This window comes from Mastomys coucha, unplaced genomic scaffold, assembly GCF_008632895.1.
Source record: "Mastomys coucha isolate ucsf_1 unplaced genomic scaffold, UCSF_Mcou_1 pScaffold22, whole genome shotgun sequence".
NCBI lineage: Eukaryota > Metazoa > Chordata > Mammalia > Rodentia > Muridae > Mastomys > Mastomys coucha.
This window is the reverse complement of record NW_022196905.1, coordinates 223725610-223745327: the sequence shown is the minus strand read 5'-3', so window position 1 is coordinate 223745327 and position 19718 is coordinate 223725610. Positions and strand designations below refer to the sequence as shown.

Genomic DNA, 19718 nt, shown 5'->3' with positions numbered 1-19718 from the left:
TCAAAACAGGGTTTTTCTGGATTGCCCTGGCTGTGGGGTTGCATACCTTTAATCTTAGTACTCAGGAGGCAGAAGCAGGTGGATTTCTGTGAGTCTGGTCTTTATAGAGAGCTCTGGACCAGTCACGGATACTAAGTGAGACTCTGTCTCACAAAAAGCTTATATGTATAATTTGTTATATACAAATGATACTTTAATAAATTAATTTTATTTAATTTTATGCCCTAATAAATCTGATTAAAGCAAGAAGACTAATACCAGTTTCTTTTGGAAAACAAAGAAGATTTGGCAACTCTAGGCCCAAATGACAAAACTCAGCTGGAGGCAGTTCCTTAGCTCCTAAGCTGAAGTTAGCCATTGACTGTGGTGGGCCATCCCTCCTAAGCTGAAGTTAGCCATTGACTGTGGTGGCCATCCCTCCTAAGCTGAAGTTAGCCATTGACTGTGGTGGGCCATCCCTCCTAAGCTGAAGTTAGCCATTGACTGTGGTGGTCATTCCTCATAAGCTGAAGTTAGCCATTGACTGTGGTGGCCATTCCTCATAAGCTGAAGTTAGGCATTAACTGTGGTGGGCCATCCCTCAAGCATGGATTATGGATTTGACTTTGGAATCCAGTCTCAATCAGAACTATAGCAGCTAGAATAGTTGATCTGCGTTGATGACTTAGGATTGAGTTTTTGTTTTTTTTTTCCATTCTTGTCCTACGACCTTTGTACCCCAGCTCAGGAGACCCCAGCTCCCTAGCCACTTAGCGATGTACTGGAAAGGTCATGAATTCTGGGTTTGAAACTAAGCTCTTCCTACCTCAGTGTCTTTCTCTCTAGAGTGGTATACTATATGTCCCCTAACACTGCTGTGGGTCATATGAAATAATCCAACTATTTTTAAGCATGCTGTGGGCGGTCCACAGATGTTTGAAGTCTGAATGACAGTGTTTTTATGTTTGGTGGTTATTTTTTGTTTTTTGTTTTTTTAGAACAAGGAGCAAGCAGATGTTACCGGAGTGAAGCCAAACCATGTACTGAATACAGGAAGTGTGCAAGCTGACCTCTCTGGGACACTTTGGGAAGGTTAGTGACTACACCTGCTTATTTCTAACTGCACACATAATGATTCAGAATAAAAGTACTAATTAAACCACCTGTGGTATGATTGTCTTAATTTTGCTTGGCTTTTTGAGACAGGGTCTCATGTAGTCCACACTAATTTTGAACTCCACTGTGTAGCTGAGTTCAAGCTCCACTTGATCTTCTGGTTTTCTTTTTCTTTTTCTTTTTTTTAAAGATTTATTTATTGTTATACATAAGTACACTGTAGCTGACTTCGGACGCACCAGAAGAGGGCGTCAGATCTCATTATGGATGGTTGTGAGCCATCATGTGGTTGCTGAGATTTGAACTCAGGACCTTCAGAAAAGCAGTCAGTGTTCTTACCCTCTGAGCCATCTCGCCAGCTGATCTTCTGGTTTTCTTGCCTCCATCCCCAGAGTGATGGAATTAAGAGTTTGGCTGGTCAGTGGGTCTTTGATCCCAGTACTTGGTAGGCAGAGGCAGACAGACAGATCTCTGAGTTAAAGGTTAGCATGGTCTACAGAATGAGTTCCAGGACAGACAGGGTTACATAGAGATCCCTTCTCAAAAAAAAAAAACAAAAAAACAAAAAAACAAAAAAACAAAACAAAACAAGAGTTTAGCTTGATTGATTTTTTTATAAAGTTAATTCTTTTTTTTAAACTTTCGTGCCTGGCATGCTGGTGCATACCTTTAATCCTGGCACACAGAAGGCAGAAGTAGGCAGATCTCTGTGCGTTTCAGGCCCCTCAGGGCTACACATTGAGACACTGTTTCAAGAAAACAAAATTCTTTTTTCAAATAATAGTTTTAGGGTTCTAAAGTCAAATTGACAAAAATAAGGTCTGCTGAGAGAAGTCTGGCTTCTGCTCTTCTTCCTTGAAGCCTTTACTTCTGATCGTTTGAAAAGTCCTTGTGTCTCCTGTGTGGTCCAGTCTACATAAGCAGATTATAAGTAGTTATTTGTTTACACACACGTACACACTCACAAACACCCTTCCCTCTTTTCTCAGTGTGTATTGGTGTTTCGGCTGCATGTGTCCATGTGCCTGTTGTCTGTGGAGGCCAGAGAGGGCTTCAGATTTTCTGGGACTGGGGTTATATACAGCTGTGTGAGTGCTGGGGCTTGAATCTGGATTCTCTGGAAGAGCAGCCAGTGCTCTTAACATCTGAGCCATCTCTCAAACTTCTGTTCCCTCATCTTAAAAATGGTTGTATAACACTCCACTGGGTGGATGTTCCATTGTTTGGACACGTTCCTGTTAGCAGCGTGGGTTATGTCCAGCTTGGGGGTTTTATAGTTGTGGTACATGGGATGATTTACACATATGCTCGCCTTTTCTTGGTGTCTCCGAAAGAGTGTGTTTCACCCTGCCTGTTATTTTGCAGAGGGCCAGAAGGAAGACATACCTGTGGGAACAGTGGAGGGGCCGCCTCTCATCAATACATCACTGAAGGGGGCTGACCTCACCCAGGCAGGAGCCTCACTAAGGCAGGGAGTTGAAGTTCTTGGCCCAGGCCAAGTACCCCCATCCACAGAGGCAGAATCCAGGCTTCCTGAAATAGCCAGTGAGAACACTGGAACCACCCTGGAGTTGTCTGTAGCAATCAACAGAATCAGCGAGGTCCTCACTAGCCTCAAGATGTCACAAAGTGCCGGTCAAGGAACCTCCTCCAGCAAGCCTGACTGTTGGCTTCCAGAAGAGGCCATGAGACTGAGTTCAGGGCCTCGCCCTCAGCCCCTAGACCCACTAACTCCAGACAGTGACATTCACAGTGTTGGAGCACTTCCCAGGTAAGGATGTTGTTCTGTGTTGGGCTGTGGGTATAATTAGCAGCATGGCCAATGGGCTAGCTGTATGTGTTTGGTGACCACTGTGTATAGAGAGCTGTGCTGGATTCACAGGGGGAAGATCTTATGTTTGGGATTCTGGGGCACTAGTGTCCACCTCCTGGTTATGAGAATTACCTAGGAATAGGGAGTGAGGATTAAAAAGAAACATCCAGGGCTGGAGAGATGGCTCAGTGGTTAAGAGCACTGACTGCTCTTCCAAAGGTCCTGAGTTCAAATCCTAGCAGCCACATGGTGGTGGTTCATGACCATCCATAATGAGATCTGATACCTTCTTCTGGTGTGTCTGAAGACAGCTACAGTGTACTTACATATAACATATGTAACATTTTTATTTACATATAAATAAACCTTTGGACTGGAGCTAGTGGGGTTGGAGCAAGCAGAGGTCCTGAGTTCAATTCCCAGCAGTCACATGATGGCTCACGGCCATCTGTACAGCTACAGTCTACTTATACACATAAAATAAATAAATAAATCTTTAAGAAAGAAAGGAAAAGGAAGAAAGAAAGGAAAAGGAGGAAAGAAAGAAAGAAAAGGAAAGAAAGAAAGAAAGAAAGAAAGAAAGAAAGAAAGAAAGAAAGAAAGAAAGAAAGAAGGGAAGGAAGGAAGGAAGGAAGGAAGAAAGAGAGAAAGATCCAGGCCAGAGACTCTGACCCCTTTGGTCTGGTGCCATTGGTACCATTGGTCCTTAGGTACCTCTGGGGAGTTCTTGTTTTTCACTTGAATGAGATTAAGGTTGCAAATGACTAACTTTTAGATAGTTACTTCAGCCAGTGGGATTCACAGAGCACATTGCAGCACTCCAGCACTGGTGCAGCCCTCTGCAGGCAAGACCTCACTTTATCCTCCCTGCATTCCTGGCATGTGAAAGTTGCATGTTGTTTTTCTGATGGCGAAATTCAGGCTCAGAGTATCAGCATACGCAAAGCTGGGATCTGATATCAGCTTACAGAATCCATGTGCTCTGAATGTAGAAACTGTGGTCAGAGTGAACTTTCTGTAACTTCTTGGAGGCCCCCAAAAGCCCCTCAGTTAGAAGGGCTGTCCATCCCAATAGCAGCCCTGAGCTGAATTTCAGACATACAAGACCCGCCCTGCGGGGACTTACCACCTGTCCTTCCTCCCCTAGAATGTGTTTTTTTATTGGTTTTGATTTTTTTTTTTTTTTGAGAATAGCAAATTGAAAATTAAGTGCTGGTTCTGATGAGAAGAGGCTGCTTGTATAGGTATTCTGAGACCACATCTGAACTTGGCAGCATGAAGTTTGCAGATAGTTGGCAACGCACAGCTGTGGTAGGCATTCTGTGCTGTAGGTAAGGAGGCTTCAGACACCAAACACGACATAGAGCTGCATGACACAGGTGTTACTTCCTACTCCACTGGAAGAGAAGACCAGAGAGGGCTGCGATGTCCAATGGCTTTTTCTACTGACCACCTGGATAATCAATCCTCCATTGTCTTGTCAAGTCTTCTGGATCTCTTGGTCTGAGATAGGCTCAGGGTGGCTTAGCTTGGATACCAACCTTCATCACATTGCCATCAGTGATGAAGATCTAATCCCAAGCACTCTTGCCCAGTGTTGAACTTAATCAGGCGGCAGCTGCACCACTTGTGGTCAACCTCCATTCTCATAGGCCTAAACCTCAGAGCCACACAGGGCTTTCAGCTGCTGGAGAAAGGCCCTGTATTTTTCTTTTCCATTTTATTATGATAAAGGGCATATAACATAGAGTTTACTGCCCATGTATGTGTATGTATATGTGAATGTGTGTATATAGATGTATGTGTCTATGTGTGTGTGTATACGGGTATATGTGTATATGTGTGTGTATATTTATCTGTATGTGTGTATATGTGAATGTGTATATATATGTGTTTGTATGTATATGTGAATGTATATATGTATTTGTGTATATGCTTGTATGTGTATGTGTGTATATGTATGAGTGTATGTTATATGCATGTATGTATATGTGTGCACATGTATGTGTGCATGTGTGTACATGTATGTGTGTATATGTGTGTTTGAATGTATATATGTATATGTATGTATGTGTGTATATGAGTATATATGTGTGTGTGTATATGTGTGTGTGTGTGTGTGTGTGTGTGTGTGTGTGTGTGTGTGTGTAGCTGGGGATGGAGCCTTCTTCTACCATTAAAGCTTCACTCTGGACCCTCTTAATCATTTTTAATGTCTCTTTATAAATCTAATGTCTCTTTAAAAACCGCCACATTTGTGTTCCTTTTTGTATACATTTTTTGAAGGTTTATTTGTTTATCTATTTATTTATGTGTGTATATGTCTATGGGTGTATGTGTACTTGTGTTTGCAGGTATATGTGCCCATGTGCATGGTGTCAGAAGGTGGCATCAGGTGTCTTCCTCTCTTGCTCTCTGACTATTCTTTTGTGTGCCTGTATCTGGAGCTCATGTTTTGTTGTTGGTGGTGGTGGTGGTTGCAGTTTATTTTCTGTTTTAACTTTTCTAGACTGGAAGCCATGGTGATCCCCTGTCCTTGCTCTGTCACAGCTGGGGTTAGAGGATTATGAGATGCCCAGATTGTTAGAGGGGTGCTGGGATTCAAACTCCAATCTTCACGAGTGGCAGCCACTTCTCCAATGCCAACATTTTCAGAGGCTCTTTAGCATCAAACCTGGGAGTTAATTTTCCTTAGGGGATAAGTGCAGAACTAAAATGCTGTCAACTTTTACTTAACTTCCAATTCATGCTTTTATATCACTTGCACAACAGTAGGCCTAATTTCCTTATTTTTATTTAATTAAAATATAGCTACATTATTCCCCCTCACTGATAATTTTTAATGTGCTATGGTCATTGCTTCTCTTCCTGCTTCCAGGTTTCTGCCTTGAGTTCCTGCCTTGGCTTCCCCTTATGATAGACTGTAACTGTAAGCTTTTGGTCATGGTATTTTATCACAGCACAGAAAGCAAACCTTATGACACTTAGCATATGCAAATTCCCATGTTCAATCATTCCCTTGTCAGAACTATGTAGTTCAGGATCATGGTAATCCAGTTTTCCTAATAATTTTGTTTTGTTTTAAGCCACCTGATGAAAGAATTTGTTAAGATAGATAAAGATAAATACTTTAAGATAAATAAAACAAATACTTAGATTCTGCCATGCTTCCTGCCATGATGATAATGGACTGAATCTCTGAAACTGTAAGCCAGCCCCAATTAAGTGTTTCCTTTTATAAGAGTTGCTTTGGTCATGGTGTGTCTTTACCGTAATAAAACCCTAACTAAGGCAACAACCATGCATACCATACATACAAAGGACCAGGTCAGACCCATGCAGGCTCCCTGATTGTCAGTTCAGTGTCTGTGAGCCCTGGTTAGTTGATTCTGTGGGCCATATTCTTGTGGTATTATTGACCCCTCTGTCTCCTATAATCCTTCCTTCCCTTCTTCTGCAGGAGTCCCTAAGCTCCACTTAATGTTTGGCTGTGGGTCTCCACATCTCTGCTACCTTTCTTATATAGCCCAGGGCCATCTGTCTAGGGAGAGTGATGCCTCTAGTAGGTTAGACTCTCCTATATCAATTAGCAATTAAGAAACTGTTCCATAGATATGGCCACAGACCTGTCTATTTTGGACAATTTTTCAGTTGGGAGTTTTCTTTTTTTGTTTTTTTCGAGACAGGGTTTCTCTGTGTAGCCTTGGCTTTCCTGGAACTCACTCTGTAGACCAGGCTGGCCTCGATCTCAGAAATCCGCCTGCCTCTGCCTCCCAATTGCTGGGATTAAAGGCCTGCACCACCACTGCCCAGCTCAGTTGGGAGTTTTCTATTTCCAGGTGGCTCTAATCTTATGTCAAGTTGACAGCTGAAGCTAATTACAGCACTAAGCAATGTTCTACTGCTGAGTTTCATCAGCTGAAATCCTTGTTTTGAATCTCAGGACCATATTTCTCTCTGCCTAGGATCCCTATCCATACGCAAGAGTTGGCTACTCCCGGGGAGTTGCTTGAGACCCAAAGTGGTAGTCCCATTGGCTCTGCAGAAGCTCCAGGCCCTGGAACTGTGTTAGAAGACCAGATCCCTAAAGGAGCCAGACCATTTCCATCTCTGCCAAAGAGGGTCAGCAACAATGGTGGCATGAGTGCAGAGGAGACAGGGCCTGGGGCTGAGCCTATCAGAGGACCAAGCTTGGCCACAAGGGACTGGAGAGATGAGACTGTTGGGACCACAGACCTGCAGCAAGGCAGAGACCCAGGAGCAGTGAGCCCCGAGCCTGGGAAGGAGCATGTGGCCCAGGGCCCACAGAGAACTGAAGCTGGAAGAAGGGTGTCTTGTGCTGCAGAGGCTGCCATTGTGGTTTTAGGTAAGTGAGTCTGTCATCCCGGCTCACAAGCACAGCCCTAAGGTGAGTGTCTGGAGGCTTAAGATACCTTCCATAGGTGATGTGGTTCTAAGAAAGTCTAAGGCCTGGTGCTAGGGTCCAAGGTGCAGACATGTAAAGGACTGAACTTGGGCCTTAAGTCGACTTTGACTTTGGTGGTTGGGAAGTAGGAGTCTTTGTGGCTGAACTGGGTAGATTTCTCAAAGCAACTTTCCCTGCCTGAGTGTTCCACCATTAGCATCCTTTGAAATTAAGGCAGGTAAGAATGCAGAAAACAGGAGGACTAGGGATGTAGCTCAGTTGGTAGGAAGTTTGCCTAGTATACACAGAGCTGAAGCCCCAGTTTTGATCCCTATACAATGTAAAACTGACTGTGGTTTGTGATTGCTATATGTTTCCTTTTTAAAAATGATTCCATGTAACATTTCTAAGCATTCATATAGCCCAGTTAAAATGAAAACCAAAGGCCAGTTCAGCAGATAAAGGCCCGAGGCTGCTGAGACTGATGCCCCAAGATCAGTTCATGGAATCCATATGGTGGAAGTTGGATCAAGTGCTGAAAATTATCCTCTGACTTCCACAAGTACATGTGTGCCATAGCATGTATACACACACACACACACACACACACACACACACACACACAGAGTAATAAAATTAAAGAGAAAAACCCAATCCTAAATGCCTTTCCTCCCTGTCTCTCCAAGTGCTAGCTGCCCTTTGCTTTCCCCTCTCGATCCATTAACCCTTGTCACCATCTCATGCCCTGAGAGATGCCCACCATGGGCTCCACCACGGGCTCTCCTGCCCTTGGAGATCTAATTGAGATTAGCTATACTGGGGCCAAGGCTGAGAGGTGAGGATGCTATTTGTTTTCTGGCCTCCTCCCCCCACACTCCTCTATTTCTCAGAGCCTCTTTGCCTTTCAATACAGCCTCCTCCTCTTCCCCCTCCTCCTCCTCCTCCTCCTCATCCTCATCCTCCTTCTCCTCCTCCTCCTTCTTCTCCTAGTGAAAGCTCACTGACCCATTGAGCTTGGCAGGCCAAATGTGTGGCTCCATTGTCATGATTCTAGAGACAGAGCTTTGACATGCTGGGGCAGTAAGAAGGACAGTGGGCTTACCCCCTGGTAACTCAATTGACATTTCGGATGGGAAGCTACCTGGAGGAAACTCATGGATGTTTTTGTTGTCTCGCTACAGATGATAGTGCAGCACCCCCAGCCCCTTTTGAACACCGAGTAGTGAGCATCAAAGATACCCTGATCTCAGCAGGCTACACGGTGTCCCAACATGAAGTCTTAGGAGGGTAAGTGCGGCATCAGTCTGGGTGAGGGGAAGAGACTGTACCGCTGAGGCTGACCTGCATAGAGAGGGAACAGAGATAGATGTAGGACATAGGATGTAGGAATAGTAGCCAGGCATGGGTGTGGTAAATAGAATGGCATGATGTGGAGTGGATAAGGAAGAGAGTCCCATATCCAGAATAGCCCATGCTTTCTGTTTTCTTCTTAATCACCACTAATTTAGCTCCAGCTAATCAGCATCAATTGTTCTGGTAACCGCTTCTACTCTTGACTCTAAAGCCAAAGCCAAAGCCTTATGGCTGGAGCTGCCGAGTTCTGTTGCTTTCTGGGACTGGAACGCATCTCTCCCTTGTTCTAATACATCATCACCAGCTTTCTGTTTTCCAACTCCTTTACTGCCTAGACATGATGTGGGTGGTGAAGAAGTGATTTTTGTAGACTTTGGGTTGCCCAGGGGTGAGTGATCACTAAGATAACAGCCCTTAGTGTAGGACAGCCCCCATGGTGTGTGTACAGAGGAGAGCAACGGAGACTCTCAGAGTTTGGTGAGCTTTTCATTGTCTCAGCTCACTGTGTCCCTGTGTCTCCATAGGGGCCGGTTTGGCCAGGTGCACAGGTGTACAGAGAGGTCTACAGGCCTTGCCCTGGCAGCCAAGATCATCAAAGTGAAGAGCATAAAGGACCGGGTGAGGCATCTGACCAGGCCAGATCCTTCTAGCCAAGGCCCAGACTCTCATTTCCCTCACGGTGTATCCTGTTCCATCCCCTAGTACCCAGCCCCCTCCCTACCAAGCAAATGCTTGATGTCTTCTCTCCCTCTTCACCTTGATTCATGCACCATGCACTAAGTCACCCACATCCCTTAGTCCAGACCTCATTTGTGCGAACGCCCTGGTGTGGCTCTGCCAACACGCTTGCAGGACCTTGGGCAACAAGGGCTTTCCCTTTGTGGCCCTCCTGTTTGTGAGCTGAGTGGGTAGGTGGAAGCAAGATCCTTTCTGTTATAAGAGCACACCTGGGTGATAGAGTCACAGTGACCTGGTATGAGAGCAGAGGCTGAAAGAAGCATAAAGTGTGTGTGTGTGTGTGTGTGTGTGTGTGTGTGTGTGTGTATGAATGTGTGACACACACATACATGTCAGTGTTTATATGTAAGTGTGTGACTGTGTATATGTATGTGTGACAGTATGTGCAAGTGAGTATGTGGATGTATGTGTGTGTGTCTCTGTATATGTGAGTGTTTATGTTTATAAATGCATGACTGTGTATGTGAGTATAGGTAAGTGTATGAGTAGATGTGTATATGTACGCGTGACTGTGTGTGTGTGGATGTGTGTAAATATGATTGTATGTGTGAGTGTGTAAATGTGTTTGTGTGCACATACCCATGTGTACACACTTGGGAGATGCAAGTGGCTTCTCTTCCTGATCTATTTTCTTGGAAAACTCATTTTTTTCTCTGGCCCCACAAGGAGGATGTGAAGAATGAGGTCAACATCATGAATCAGCTCAGCCACGTAAACTTGATCCAACTTTATGATGCTTTTGAGAGCAAGAACAGCTTTACCCTGATCATGGAGTAGTAAGTACCTTGGAAGTGGGGTAGTGGCTTCCTTCAGGGTGGGCTCAAGGCTGGGACTGAGAGCCTTCATGTAAGCAAAGCTCTCCCTCTCTGCTCCTCACAGGCATGCCCACAGCCATGCCACCGTCCCTGGTCTACTCCTTTGAACCTGAGCATGGAACTTGGAGGACAAAGTCCTTTTGTCACAAACCAGTGTGTAGCATTTCTGATCTGACCTGCAGGCATTATGCTAGTTTGTCCTAAACAAGTTTTAGCGATTTTGTATGAAGGATTAACAGTTGGCAATTAGAAAATGTAGATAGAAATTGGAAAATCTTTATATCTAGCTTTCATGAAAATATATAGATATAGTATCTAGTTACATTGGACCCACACCTATGTCTGTAGAAGTTACTACAGCTCTCTCTCTGTGGGGGTGTACTACAATTCACTCTGTATAGAGGTATACTAGCTCACTCATTGTCTAAGTGTACCACAGCTCACTCTGTGTGAGGGTATACCATGGCTCACTCCGTGAGGGCTTGTACTACAGCTCACTCTGTGTTGGGGTGTACCACAGCTCACTCTCTGTCAGGGTGTACTTCAGCTCACTTTGTGTTTCGGTGTATCTCAGTTCACTCTGTTGTATGAGTGTACTATATATAGCTCACTGGTTTACTGCACTTCACTCTGTCTGTGGAATTGAGCCTTTTCTCTAGACCTGAAACTGACTCTTGACACTGGAAGCCATCAAGGAGGAGCCACTAATCTTCATGCTTGTGTTGTTGTTTATCTTCTGACAGGGATAATAAGAGCAAAAAAAAGTGTTATAGCATACAACCATCAAAAGTGGGACAAACAGTGGGCTCAGTGGCACTTCCCTGGCATGTATAAGATGCTGGGTTCAGTCACTAGGATTGGCCAAAATATTTGGAGAAACAGAAACTTGTCTCACACACGGCTAAGTTTCCTATGCAGGCTTCTTTTTAATTTTCCAGCTAATTAGCTCATTTGTTAATTTGTTTGAGATAGGGTTTCATGTAGCCCATGTTTGAAATCATAATGTAGCCGTGAATGGTCCTGAACTCCTGACCCACATTTCTCCACCTCCCAAGCACTAGGATAACAACTGTGTGTCACCATGCCTGGCTTCATTCAGAGTCCATGTGGGTAAGATTTGGAACTCCTAAGCAGCTGATTTTGAAACCCTATTGTTAGAATACAGGCCAACAGTGGGGTTCCCACATCAAACACCTGTTTTCACAGAGAGATCCTTTATTAAGTGGGGGTGGGAGTATGGGGGTTGAAAGTGGCTGCTTTCTGACTCAGGCAGAAAACCAGCAGCAAATGACCTTGCAGGTATAACTTTGAAGAAGAGAAAAAGAGGATTTCTGTGTTAGAATGGGCTAGCCTGCAGTGGTATATTTTGTTTAGGCATCTAATTAGGTGAACCAAAGCGGGCTGCAGTACACCCCTACACAGAGATTGATTGCTAGACTTCAGTACTTTGATAGCTGGACCTTGGAAGTCAGCCCTTATTTGGAAGTGACTAAATAAGGGAATTGGCCTTAGTGGCTAGCTTTAGGAATGTAATCTAATGGTGTCTTAGCAAGGCAGAGGGAATGGGGTAGAAGGGCAAGGGCTGCCAGAGCCATGTTGGCCAGAGTCCCTTCACAGATTTTCCAGGTTCTAGGAAAACCTTCTGCATGGAATTACAGAGCAAAGGCCTCAACAAAACCCCAATGTAGCAGTGCCCACCAGAGCCCTTTTTAATCAGTCCTGGGTGTCCAGTGGGTTGTGACCAACTTCAGGAACACCTGGATTGGCTCCTCTCAGCCCCTCTGAGGACTTCCTCAGTCTGACACCCGGCTCTAACTTTTCTCTGGCAGTGTGGATGGAGGCGAACTCTTTGACCGGATCACGGATGAAAAATACCACCTCACTGAGCTGGATGTGGTCTTGTTCACGAGGCAGATCTGTGAGGGTGTGCATTACCTGCACCAGCACTATATCCTGCACCTGGACCTCAAGGTGAGTGGTATGTCAGGCCAGGCAGGTATCGTCTGAGCATCCTGGGTGTCAGTCCCATGGGTCATAGCCATCATTGCACAATGGAAGATACCTGCTGGGAATTGTGCCTTTGCACGCTAGGCGAGTACTCTTACAAGGGCTCTTAGCAATGGCTCTTACAGCCCCAGCCCCTTCTTCCTTTTTCTGAGATAAGAATTTCACTATGTAGTTCAGGCTGGCCTCAAATTTGCAACTTCTCCTTGTTTTAGCCTTCTGAGTGCCAGGATTGAGACACGTGTACCATATCCAGCTAGCCCTATGCTCTGTGACCAAACCAATCACAGAGCCCTATGCTCTGTGACCAATTGCTTTGGGCTAATTCCTGAAACTGTGGGGACCTGAGCACTGAGATTTTTAAAAACGTCCCTGATGAAGGTCTGGGAATGTGGCTCAGTTGGTATAGCGCTTGCCTAGCATGCACCAGGCCCTAGGTTTGAGTTTGACACCACATGAAACCAGATGTGATGTCATCCATTTGTAAGCTGAGCAAGTAGAGCTTACTAATCAGAGCTAGAGGCAGGAGGGTCAGGAGTTAAAGGCCGCTCTTGACTCCGTAGCAAATTTAAAGCCAATATGGAATACCTGAGGACCCCGTCCCCCAAAAATACAAATGAATAAAATAAAAATAGCTCTTCTGATTCCACTATGCAGCCAGTAATGAGAAGCACTATTGCAAAGCAGCTGTCTCAAAGCTCTCCATCTCAGAGGCATGCTCTTCAGTTCTCACCTCATACGACGTGCTTGTCTACATTTTGTTTCACTGTCAGCATTTTAAAACATGGAATCTTCATACCAAAAATCTGGGTTTTTGGCTTCTCTTGAACACTGAGAAGCTCTGACTGCTGGCCCAGTGTCTTTCCTGGTGAGCAGTGGATGGTACTGAGCAGGGTCCTCCTTTCCACAGGACAAAAGTTCCACTTTCTCACAGTCTATACCAATGCCTTTAAAACATGATTTTTTTGTTTGTTTGTTTTTTGTTTTTGTTTTTGTTTTTGAGACAGGGTTTCTCTGTATAGTCCTGGCTGTCCTGGAACTCACTCTGTAGACCAGACTGGCCTTGAACTCAGAAATCCGCCTGCCTCTGCCTCCCAAGTGCTGGGATTAAAGGTGTGTGCCACCACCGCCCGGCTGTTTTTAATTCTGTGTGTGTGCGTGTGACTTTGTGTCTGTGTGCGTGTGTGCATGTGTGTGTGTCTGTGTGTGTGTAAGAATGTGCACATGAGTGCGGTTGTCCATGGAGACCAAGAGATGCTGTCAGATGCACTAGAGCTGCAGTTAGTTACATGGTAGTTTTGAGCTGTCCATCATTGGGTTCTGGGAACTGAGCTCTGCAAGAGCAGCACGTGTTCTTAACCTCTGAGCCAAGTAAGTTTCCAGCCCCCTGCACAAACCATTTTATTAGTGCAGTCACTTGTTTTTATTATCTATCTAGCCCCATATGACTATCCTGAGCCATTTACTTCTCTTGTAGTCTAGAAAACAGAGGCAGAAAGCTGAAGGCTCTCTCAGCCAGGGTAATAATGGTAAAATATCTTCCTCCTCCTTCTCTCTTCCAGCCAGAGAACATACTGTGTGTCAGCCAGACGGGGCACCAAATTAAGATCATTGACTTTGGGCTGGCTAGAAGGTAAGGGTCCTGAACTCTGACAAAATTCCTCATTCAACAGTACCTCTAGCTTTTCTGATGTAAATTCTGAGGTTTTTTTTTCCTGACCACTTAATTCCCAGCAATAATGACTAAGTATTAATAATGCCTAAGCCATAAGCTTCAGATTGTTCTCTGACTTGCTTTTAATTTGTCTCTTATTCTAGTCTGGGTTCAGCTATGCGGCTGGTTTTCCTTTCCTTGCCTATGTCCATCTCCTCAGTATTTCAGGGTGAATTTCCCTTATTCTACTCAGAGTTCAGCTACTCATCTGGTTTATATCCATCTCCTTCTCAGAGTTCCAGGCGCATCCCCTTGTGCCTCACTGTTTCCTAGAATCCCCTGTCCCTGCTGGATGTCCCACCTCCTATTTCCTGCTTCAGCTCATTGGGTATAGGTTTTTTTATTGACAGGTAATTCTTACAAGACATTCTCTCTACACTTCAATATAGTTACTTGCCTGAGATCTAGCATTTTTTGAGTTTGGGGATAGATGTAAGAAAGTTCTCATATGGAGATTGGTGGCCTTTGGCTTGCTATTTATGTAGTGGGTTTGTAGTACAAGCTCCATTTGTCCTGAAAGATTGTGGGATTAACTGTACTTCAAACCACCTGTCTAAGCAGAAGAAAATAGTTCTGGGAATTGCTGAGCAGGGTTCAAGGCAGACTAAATTCTAATCGTTCTCCATTCTGCTAGGGCCTAAGCTACTCAGTACACCCACCTCCATCCTTGCACTCTGAGAAATCTCTAGCTTACATATGAAAATACATATGTGACAGGATAGGGCGGAGCCATGCAAGTGGATCTGGAGCCACTGAAGACTACATTAGAATTTAGTCCAGCAGTGATAAATGACATTTTTGCTCATATGGAGATAGTCATGAGGACTGAATGGGATCTAATCAGAGAAGTACAAACTCTGTTAGGCCCCAGGTTTCAGCACATTAAGTGGTTATTGTATACATTTTAAGGCTTTTGTAACCTATATTTATGTATGTGGGAGGAGGGAGGCACAATGCATGCCTCAGGTGCTGTGTGGAAATTCGAGGGTAGCTTCTAGGAGTTGCTTCTCTCCTTCTTCTGTATGGGCTCTAGGAGCTAAACTCATCATTGGGTTTGGCAGCAAGCACCTTTAACTCACTGGCTCTTATCTATGACTTTCTTTATAAAGAATTCTTTTTTATTTGATGTGTCTATATACTACATGTGTGCAGTGCCCACAGAAGTTAGAGGAGGATGTCAGATCCCCTGGAACTAGAGTTACAGATGGGTGTAACTTTCCATATGGATGCTAGAATCGAGGTCCTCTGAAAGAGCATCCAGTGCTCTTAAGCACCTAGCCATGTCTGCAGCCCTTCTTGTATATAATTTTCAAGATATCTTAGAGATCCTTACATTTTTTTTTTCTGAGACAGGGTTTCTCTGTATAGCTCTGACTGTCCTGGAACTCACTCTGTAGACCAGGCTGGTCTCGAACTCAGAAATCCGCCTGCCTCTGCCTCCCAAGTGCTGGGATTAAATGCATGCGCCACCACCGCCCGGCAGACCCTTACATTTCATACAGCCTAAAATACACATAATTTTACTTCCCAGTCTTGATAGTCTCATGCCTATGACAGGCACAACTGACAGTGTGGATTCCCGGAAAAGGTTACAGCAAATCTATGGAGCATAGAAAGACTGAACACCAAACTTCCGTCTTAATTAAGATGCTAACTAAAATTGATTCACTAGGTGTGTGCCCATCCTCCAAGCTTCCCTCCAATTTTCTTTCCTCTAAGAATGATCATTCTCTGGGAATCACACATTTTCTGGATAGTTCTGAATATAGTAGCTGCTTATCAACTCTTTCTGAAGCTGAGGGTGGGGGCGAGTTTCAGCCTGGTCTCACACTTGTTCTGCAGCGAGGCTGACTTTGATTCTAAGTCTTGATCTTCTTTCCTCTATCTCCACATTCTGGGATTAAAACTTGTGCCGCCGCCTAGCTTTGTTCATTTGTTTGTTTTTCAGATAAGCTCTTATTATGTAGCCCTTTACTGGCCTCAGACTTTGATCTTCCTTCTTTGGCCTCCTGGGTGCTAGGATTATATGTGTATGCCTCCATGGCCAGATTTTCTGTGGTCTTGATGGCTGTTTCCCACAAGAAGCTGTCTTTGTTGTGCTCTGAGTATCCTACCCTTCCCCCATTCCTCACAGAGCAGCTGAACTCCTCACCGGGTCAGCTTCTGGCTTCTGCCCCTACTTCCTGAACTACAGTGGCAGTCTTTTGGGGTCATTCTTCCACAGGCTGAAATGTTACCTCTTTGCTGGAGTGAAAGATATATTTCACTGCCTCCCTGCTGTTGCTATAACAGAAGTTTGCCACCCTACCGCCTTCAGTGAGCAATATAAACCCCAATCAATGATGCAGAAAACCTGCTCTATCATTTCCTAAATAATGTCTTCTAAACTTGGGATTATTTTGCACATATGTGTGTCTTAAACAAGAGATCAGTGAGGGGTTAGAGAGATGACTCTGTGGTTAAGAGCACTGACTGCTCTTCCAGAGGTCCTGAGTTCAATTCTCAGCAACCACGTGGTGTCTCACAACCGTCTGTAATGGGATCTGATGCCCTCTTCAACTCCAATGGCCATCAGGGAGTGGAGCTGATTTCAAGGTATTTCTACTTGTAGTGGAAGGAATCCCATGCCTCAGGTCACAGGTGTGAAAATAGGTACAACAAAGCACACAGCTTCTCCTGGAGCGCTACTTTTAATTCTTTTGACTACATGCTCAAAACATTGCTGGATTACATAATTCTATTTTTTTTTTAATTTTTTATTAGCCACCTCTTTAGATTTTATTTTGTTGAGACAGAGTCTGTTACTCAAGCTTGCCTAAACTTGTGTAACTTATCCTGGTCTCAAACTCATCTCAGGCCTGCTGTGTCAGCCTCCTGAGTATTGGAATCACAGTTTAAGACACCAAGGCCTGCTCACTTCAGTGATTTCAGCAGCATCTGCTCCATTTCACTAACTTATACTGCATAGAGGATCTGAATCCTCTATGTTTTAGTCAATGCATGCTATATTTTTCTTCCTCTGTTGTATGTATGTGTGCATTTAGTATACAGATGTTTATATGGGTGCACATGAAAATACATTGTAGTTGTAATTTGTATTTCCCTCATGATTGTTGATAATGTCCACCCCTTCCTTTTCTCACTATGAGCCCTCTAGCACGTGTATACACTAACAAAGCAGCCACTCTCCAGAAGCTTCAGCCCCATTTGTTTGTACTTATTATGTGGTTTCACATCAAGTTCCATGTATTGGTCTCCTCTCATTTTCAGATTACAAATGGCTAGAAGGACTGCAGTTTTCTTGTTATGGATTGTAAAACAGTGGTATATAATGTGTGTGGTGAATACGTTGGTAGGCCCTGCCATGGTGTCCCCCTGAGGAATCACGCCTGCGACAGGCCTAGAGTATAGAAGATTTATTGAGGGGGAAGGGAGCGGGAGGGGCCTGGAAAGGAATAAAGGCAGAGAAAGGAGGAGAGAAGGACGGAAAGAGAGGAAGAGAGGTCAGGAACACGTGGGAACAGAAAGGGAAAGGAGGAGGAGGGAGAAAGGGAGAGGGAGAAGGAAAAAGAAGGAGGGAGAGGGAAATGGAGAAGACAGAGGGATAAGAGAGAGGGAGAAGGGAGAGCAAAGAAGGAGAAGAGAGAGAGGGAAAAAAGAGGGAGAAGGGAAAGGAAGAAGGGAGAGGGAAGAGAGAGAGGGAGAATGGAGGAGGAAGAAGGAGATGGAGAAGAGAGAGGGTGGGGTAGTGAGCAGTCTTTATAGGCCGTAGCACCTGGATCGTGTGGTGTGGGTGGCTGCAGGTGGTTTCAAGTGTCTACAGGTGGATGCAGGTGGCTGTTGGTGGAGCCTAGCAGAATTGTCTCTAAGCCATCATGGAGAAGCTAGAAGGCACGTCTGAGGGTATGGTTAGTCCCCTGGAAACCACTTGTGTAGTGTGAGTGTGGGGCCCAGGCAACATATCTGACAGGTAGGGTGAGGAAGTGTTTCCTTCTGGGATCTACATTTGCTCCACATTCTCTCCCTTCATATGTCCTTAACTATTCTCTCTTTCTCTCAGATACAAGCCTCGGGAGAAGCTAAAGGTGAACTTCGGTACTCCAGAGTTCCTGGCCCCAGAAGTTGTTAATTATGAGTTTGTGTCGTTCCCAACAGACATGTGGAGTGTGGGAGTTATTACTTACATGCTGTGAGTATGGGGCGGGGGTGGGGGTGGGCCACTGGGGCAGGGTGGGGCTTGGGCTATCCATCTTACATTGGTACTTTTAGAAGCAGAAAAACACAATTTGGGCAAGTGTTGTCAGGAACATTGATAGAGGAGCAGGGTGGTAAGATGGAAGAAAAGCTGTCATTAAGAGTGCATTATAGATGGAGCTTGCTTCTAGCTACAAAATGAGAATAAGGACAAGGCCATTCCTACACATGGTTGAGGAGAAGGTTTCATTGTAGATTTGAGGGAGAGAAATCTGAAAGAGTCCAGATTGGACTGGGTTGTGGGGGTGGGAGGAAAAGGGAGAAAGAAAAGAAAGAGAAGGGGATTGGGCAAGCAGAGCAAGAGAGGAGCCCCAACCAACCAAGAGAGCCAAGAGTGTATGGGAACCAAGAGAGGAACCGGGAGCCACAGAATTGCACAGTCAAAATGGCTGAGTTTATATAGGAAAGAGACCCTGGGGGAAGGAGAGTCCGCCCTTGGGAAGGAGAGAGTTGGTTGTAGGGAGCGGGATGAGCCTCAGGTACTGAGTACTACCGAGCGAGCTGGCCAGCTTCTGCCTGATCAGTTAAATAGGCATCTAGGTTGGTTTTTGTTTGTTTGTTTGTTGTTATTGTTGTTTGTTTTGTTTTGGGTGGGGTGGTCTTTGAGATCTAACATTCCAGCCTTTTGTTGATGATAACTGCATCTGAGCTAAAATTGGACATTGTTATGCCCAAATCGTAGAGAGGCCCCAAAGACCACCGAGGAGCCAATTCTGATGCAAACCCATAGGGTATTTGTTAGGAGCTCTTGAGCAAGGACTCTCACTGTCACCACTGCAACAGGTCAGAAGTGAGAACCATGAGTCTAGGGATGCAGGGTATTGATTGTGGTCACAGCAAACTTGGGGAAATTCCATATGGGTCAGCAAGTTAATATTTTTAAAACTGCATTTCTGGCGTAATCTGTAGGAACCAAACATGGTTGGTGGGGAGCAAAACCACCTGAAAAGCAGGTTGGCTAGGTTCTCTACTTTGTGCAGGATATCTTAGGTTATCTATCTGTATCCTGACCCTGACCGGCTGTTGCTAATGGTGGTGGTGGTGGTGGGGTTGCCATAGGATGATTGCTCAAGTGGACTTTGTGGTTTTCCTCTTGCAATTGTTCTTCTCAAACACATATGCACACACACACATACACACACAAATGGTGTTGGTTGGGCTTTACAGAAATCTGCTGGGACAGATGTAGACTAAGGAAAGAAGGTAAATTAAAAGAGCTTAGGGGAAGTTATTTAACTTCGGTGTACATTTGAGACTTCTGGACCTGTGGTCCTGGTAGTTGGAGCAGGAGAGTCTTGGATCAGAGACACAGAGAAGGACACACACACACACACACACACACACACACACACATACAGAGACAGACAGGAGACAGAGAGAAACTCCATCCTCAGAAATAGGGAGGTGAGAAAACTTAGGCTGTTGATTGACGTGAGTACTTGTCTGTAGTCCCTTTGACCTGTAAAAGGCAGAACCAAGTCAATGGGCTACCTGAAGCTTATATGAATTTTTTAAGTTTACAAAAAA

General features: G+C 44.7%; 1 protein-coding gene across 3 annotated transcripts in view; it reads left to right on the top strand.

Moving 5' to 3' along the window:
• Nucleotides 1-19718, top strand: part of Mylk3 (myosin light chain kinase 3) — a 48230-nt gene that overhangs the window by 17894 nt on the left and 10618 nt on the right. For all 3 annotated transcript variants that reach the window (XR_004110129.1, XM_031340648.1, XM_031340647.1), the window contains exons 2-10: nt 978-1071; nt 2461-2866; nt 6874-7274; nt 8495-8600; nt 9191-9284; nt 10071-10180; nt 12049-12190; nt 13786-13856; nt 17998-18126. Coding sequence is in view for 2 of the 3 variants with exons in the window: in XM_031340648.1 (XP_031196508.1) it covers nt 978-1071; nt 2461-2866; nt 6874-7274; nt 8495-8600; nt 9191-9284; nt 10071-10180; nt 12049-12190; nt 13786-13856; nt 17998-18126 (1553 nt within the window). In the remaining variant the exon portion in view is untranslated. The remainder of the gene's footprint in view (nt 1-977; nt 1072-2460; nt 2867-6873; nt 7275-8494; nt 8601-9190; nt 9285-10070; nt 10181-12048; nt 12191-13785; nt 13857-17997; nt 18127-19718) is intronic.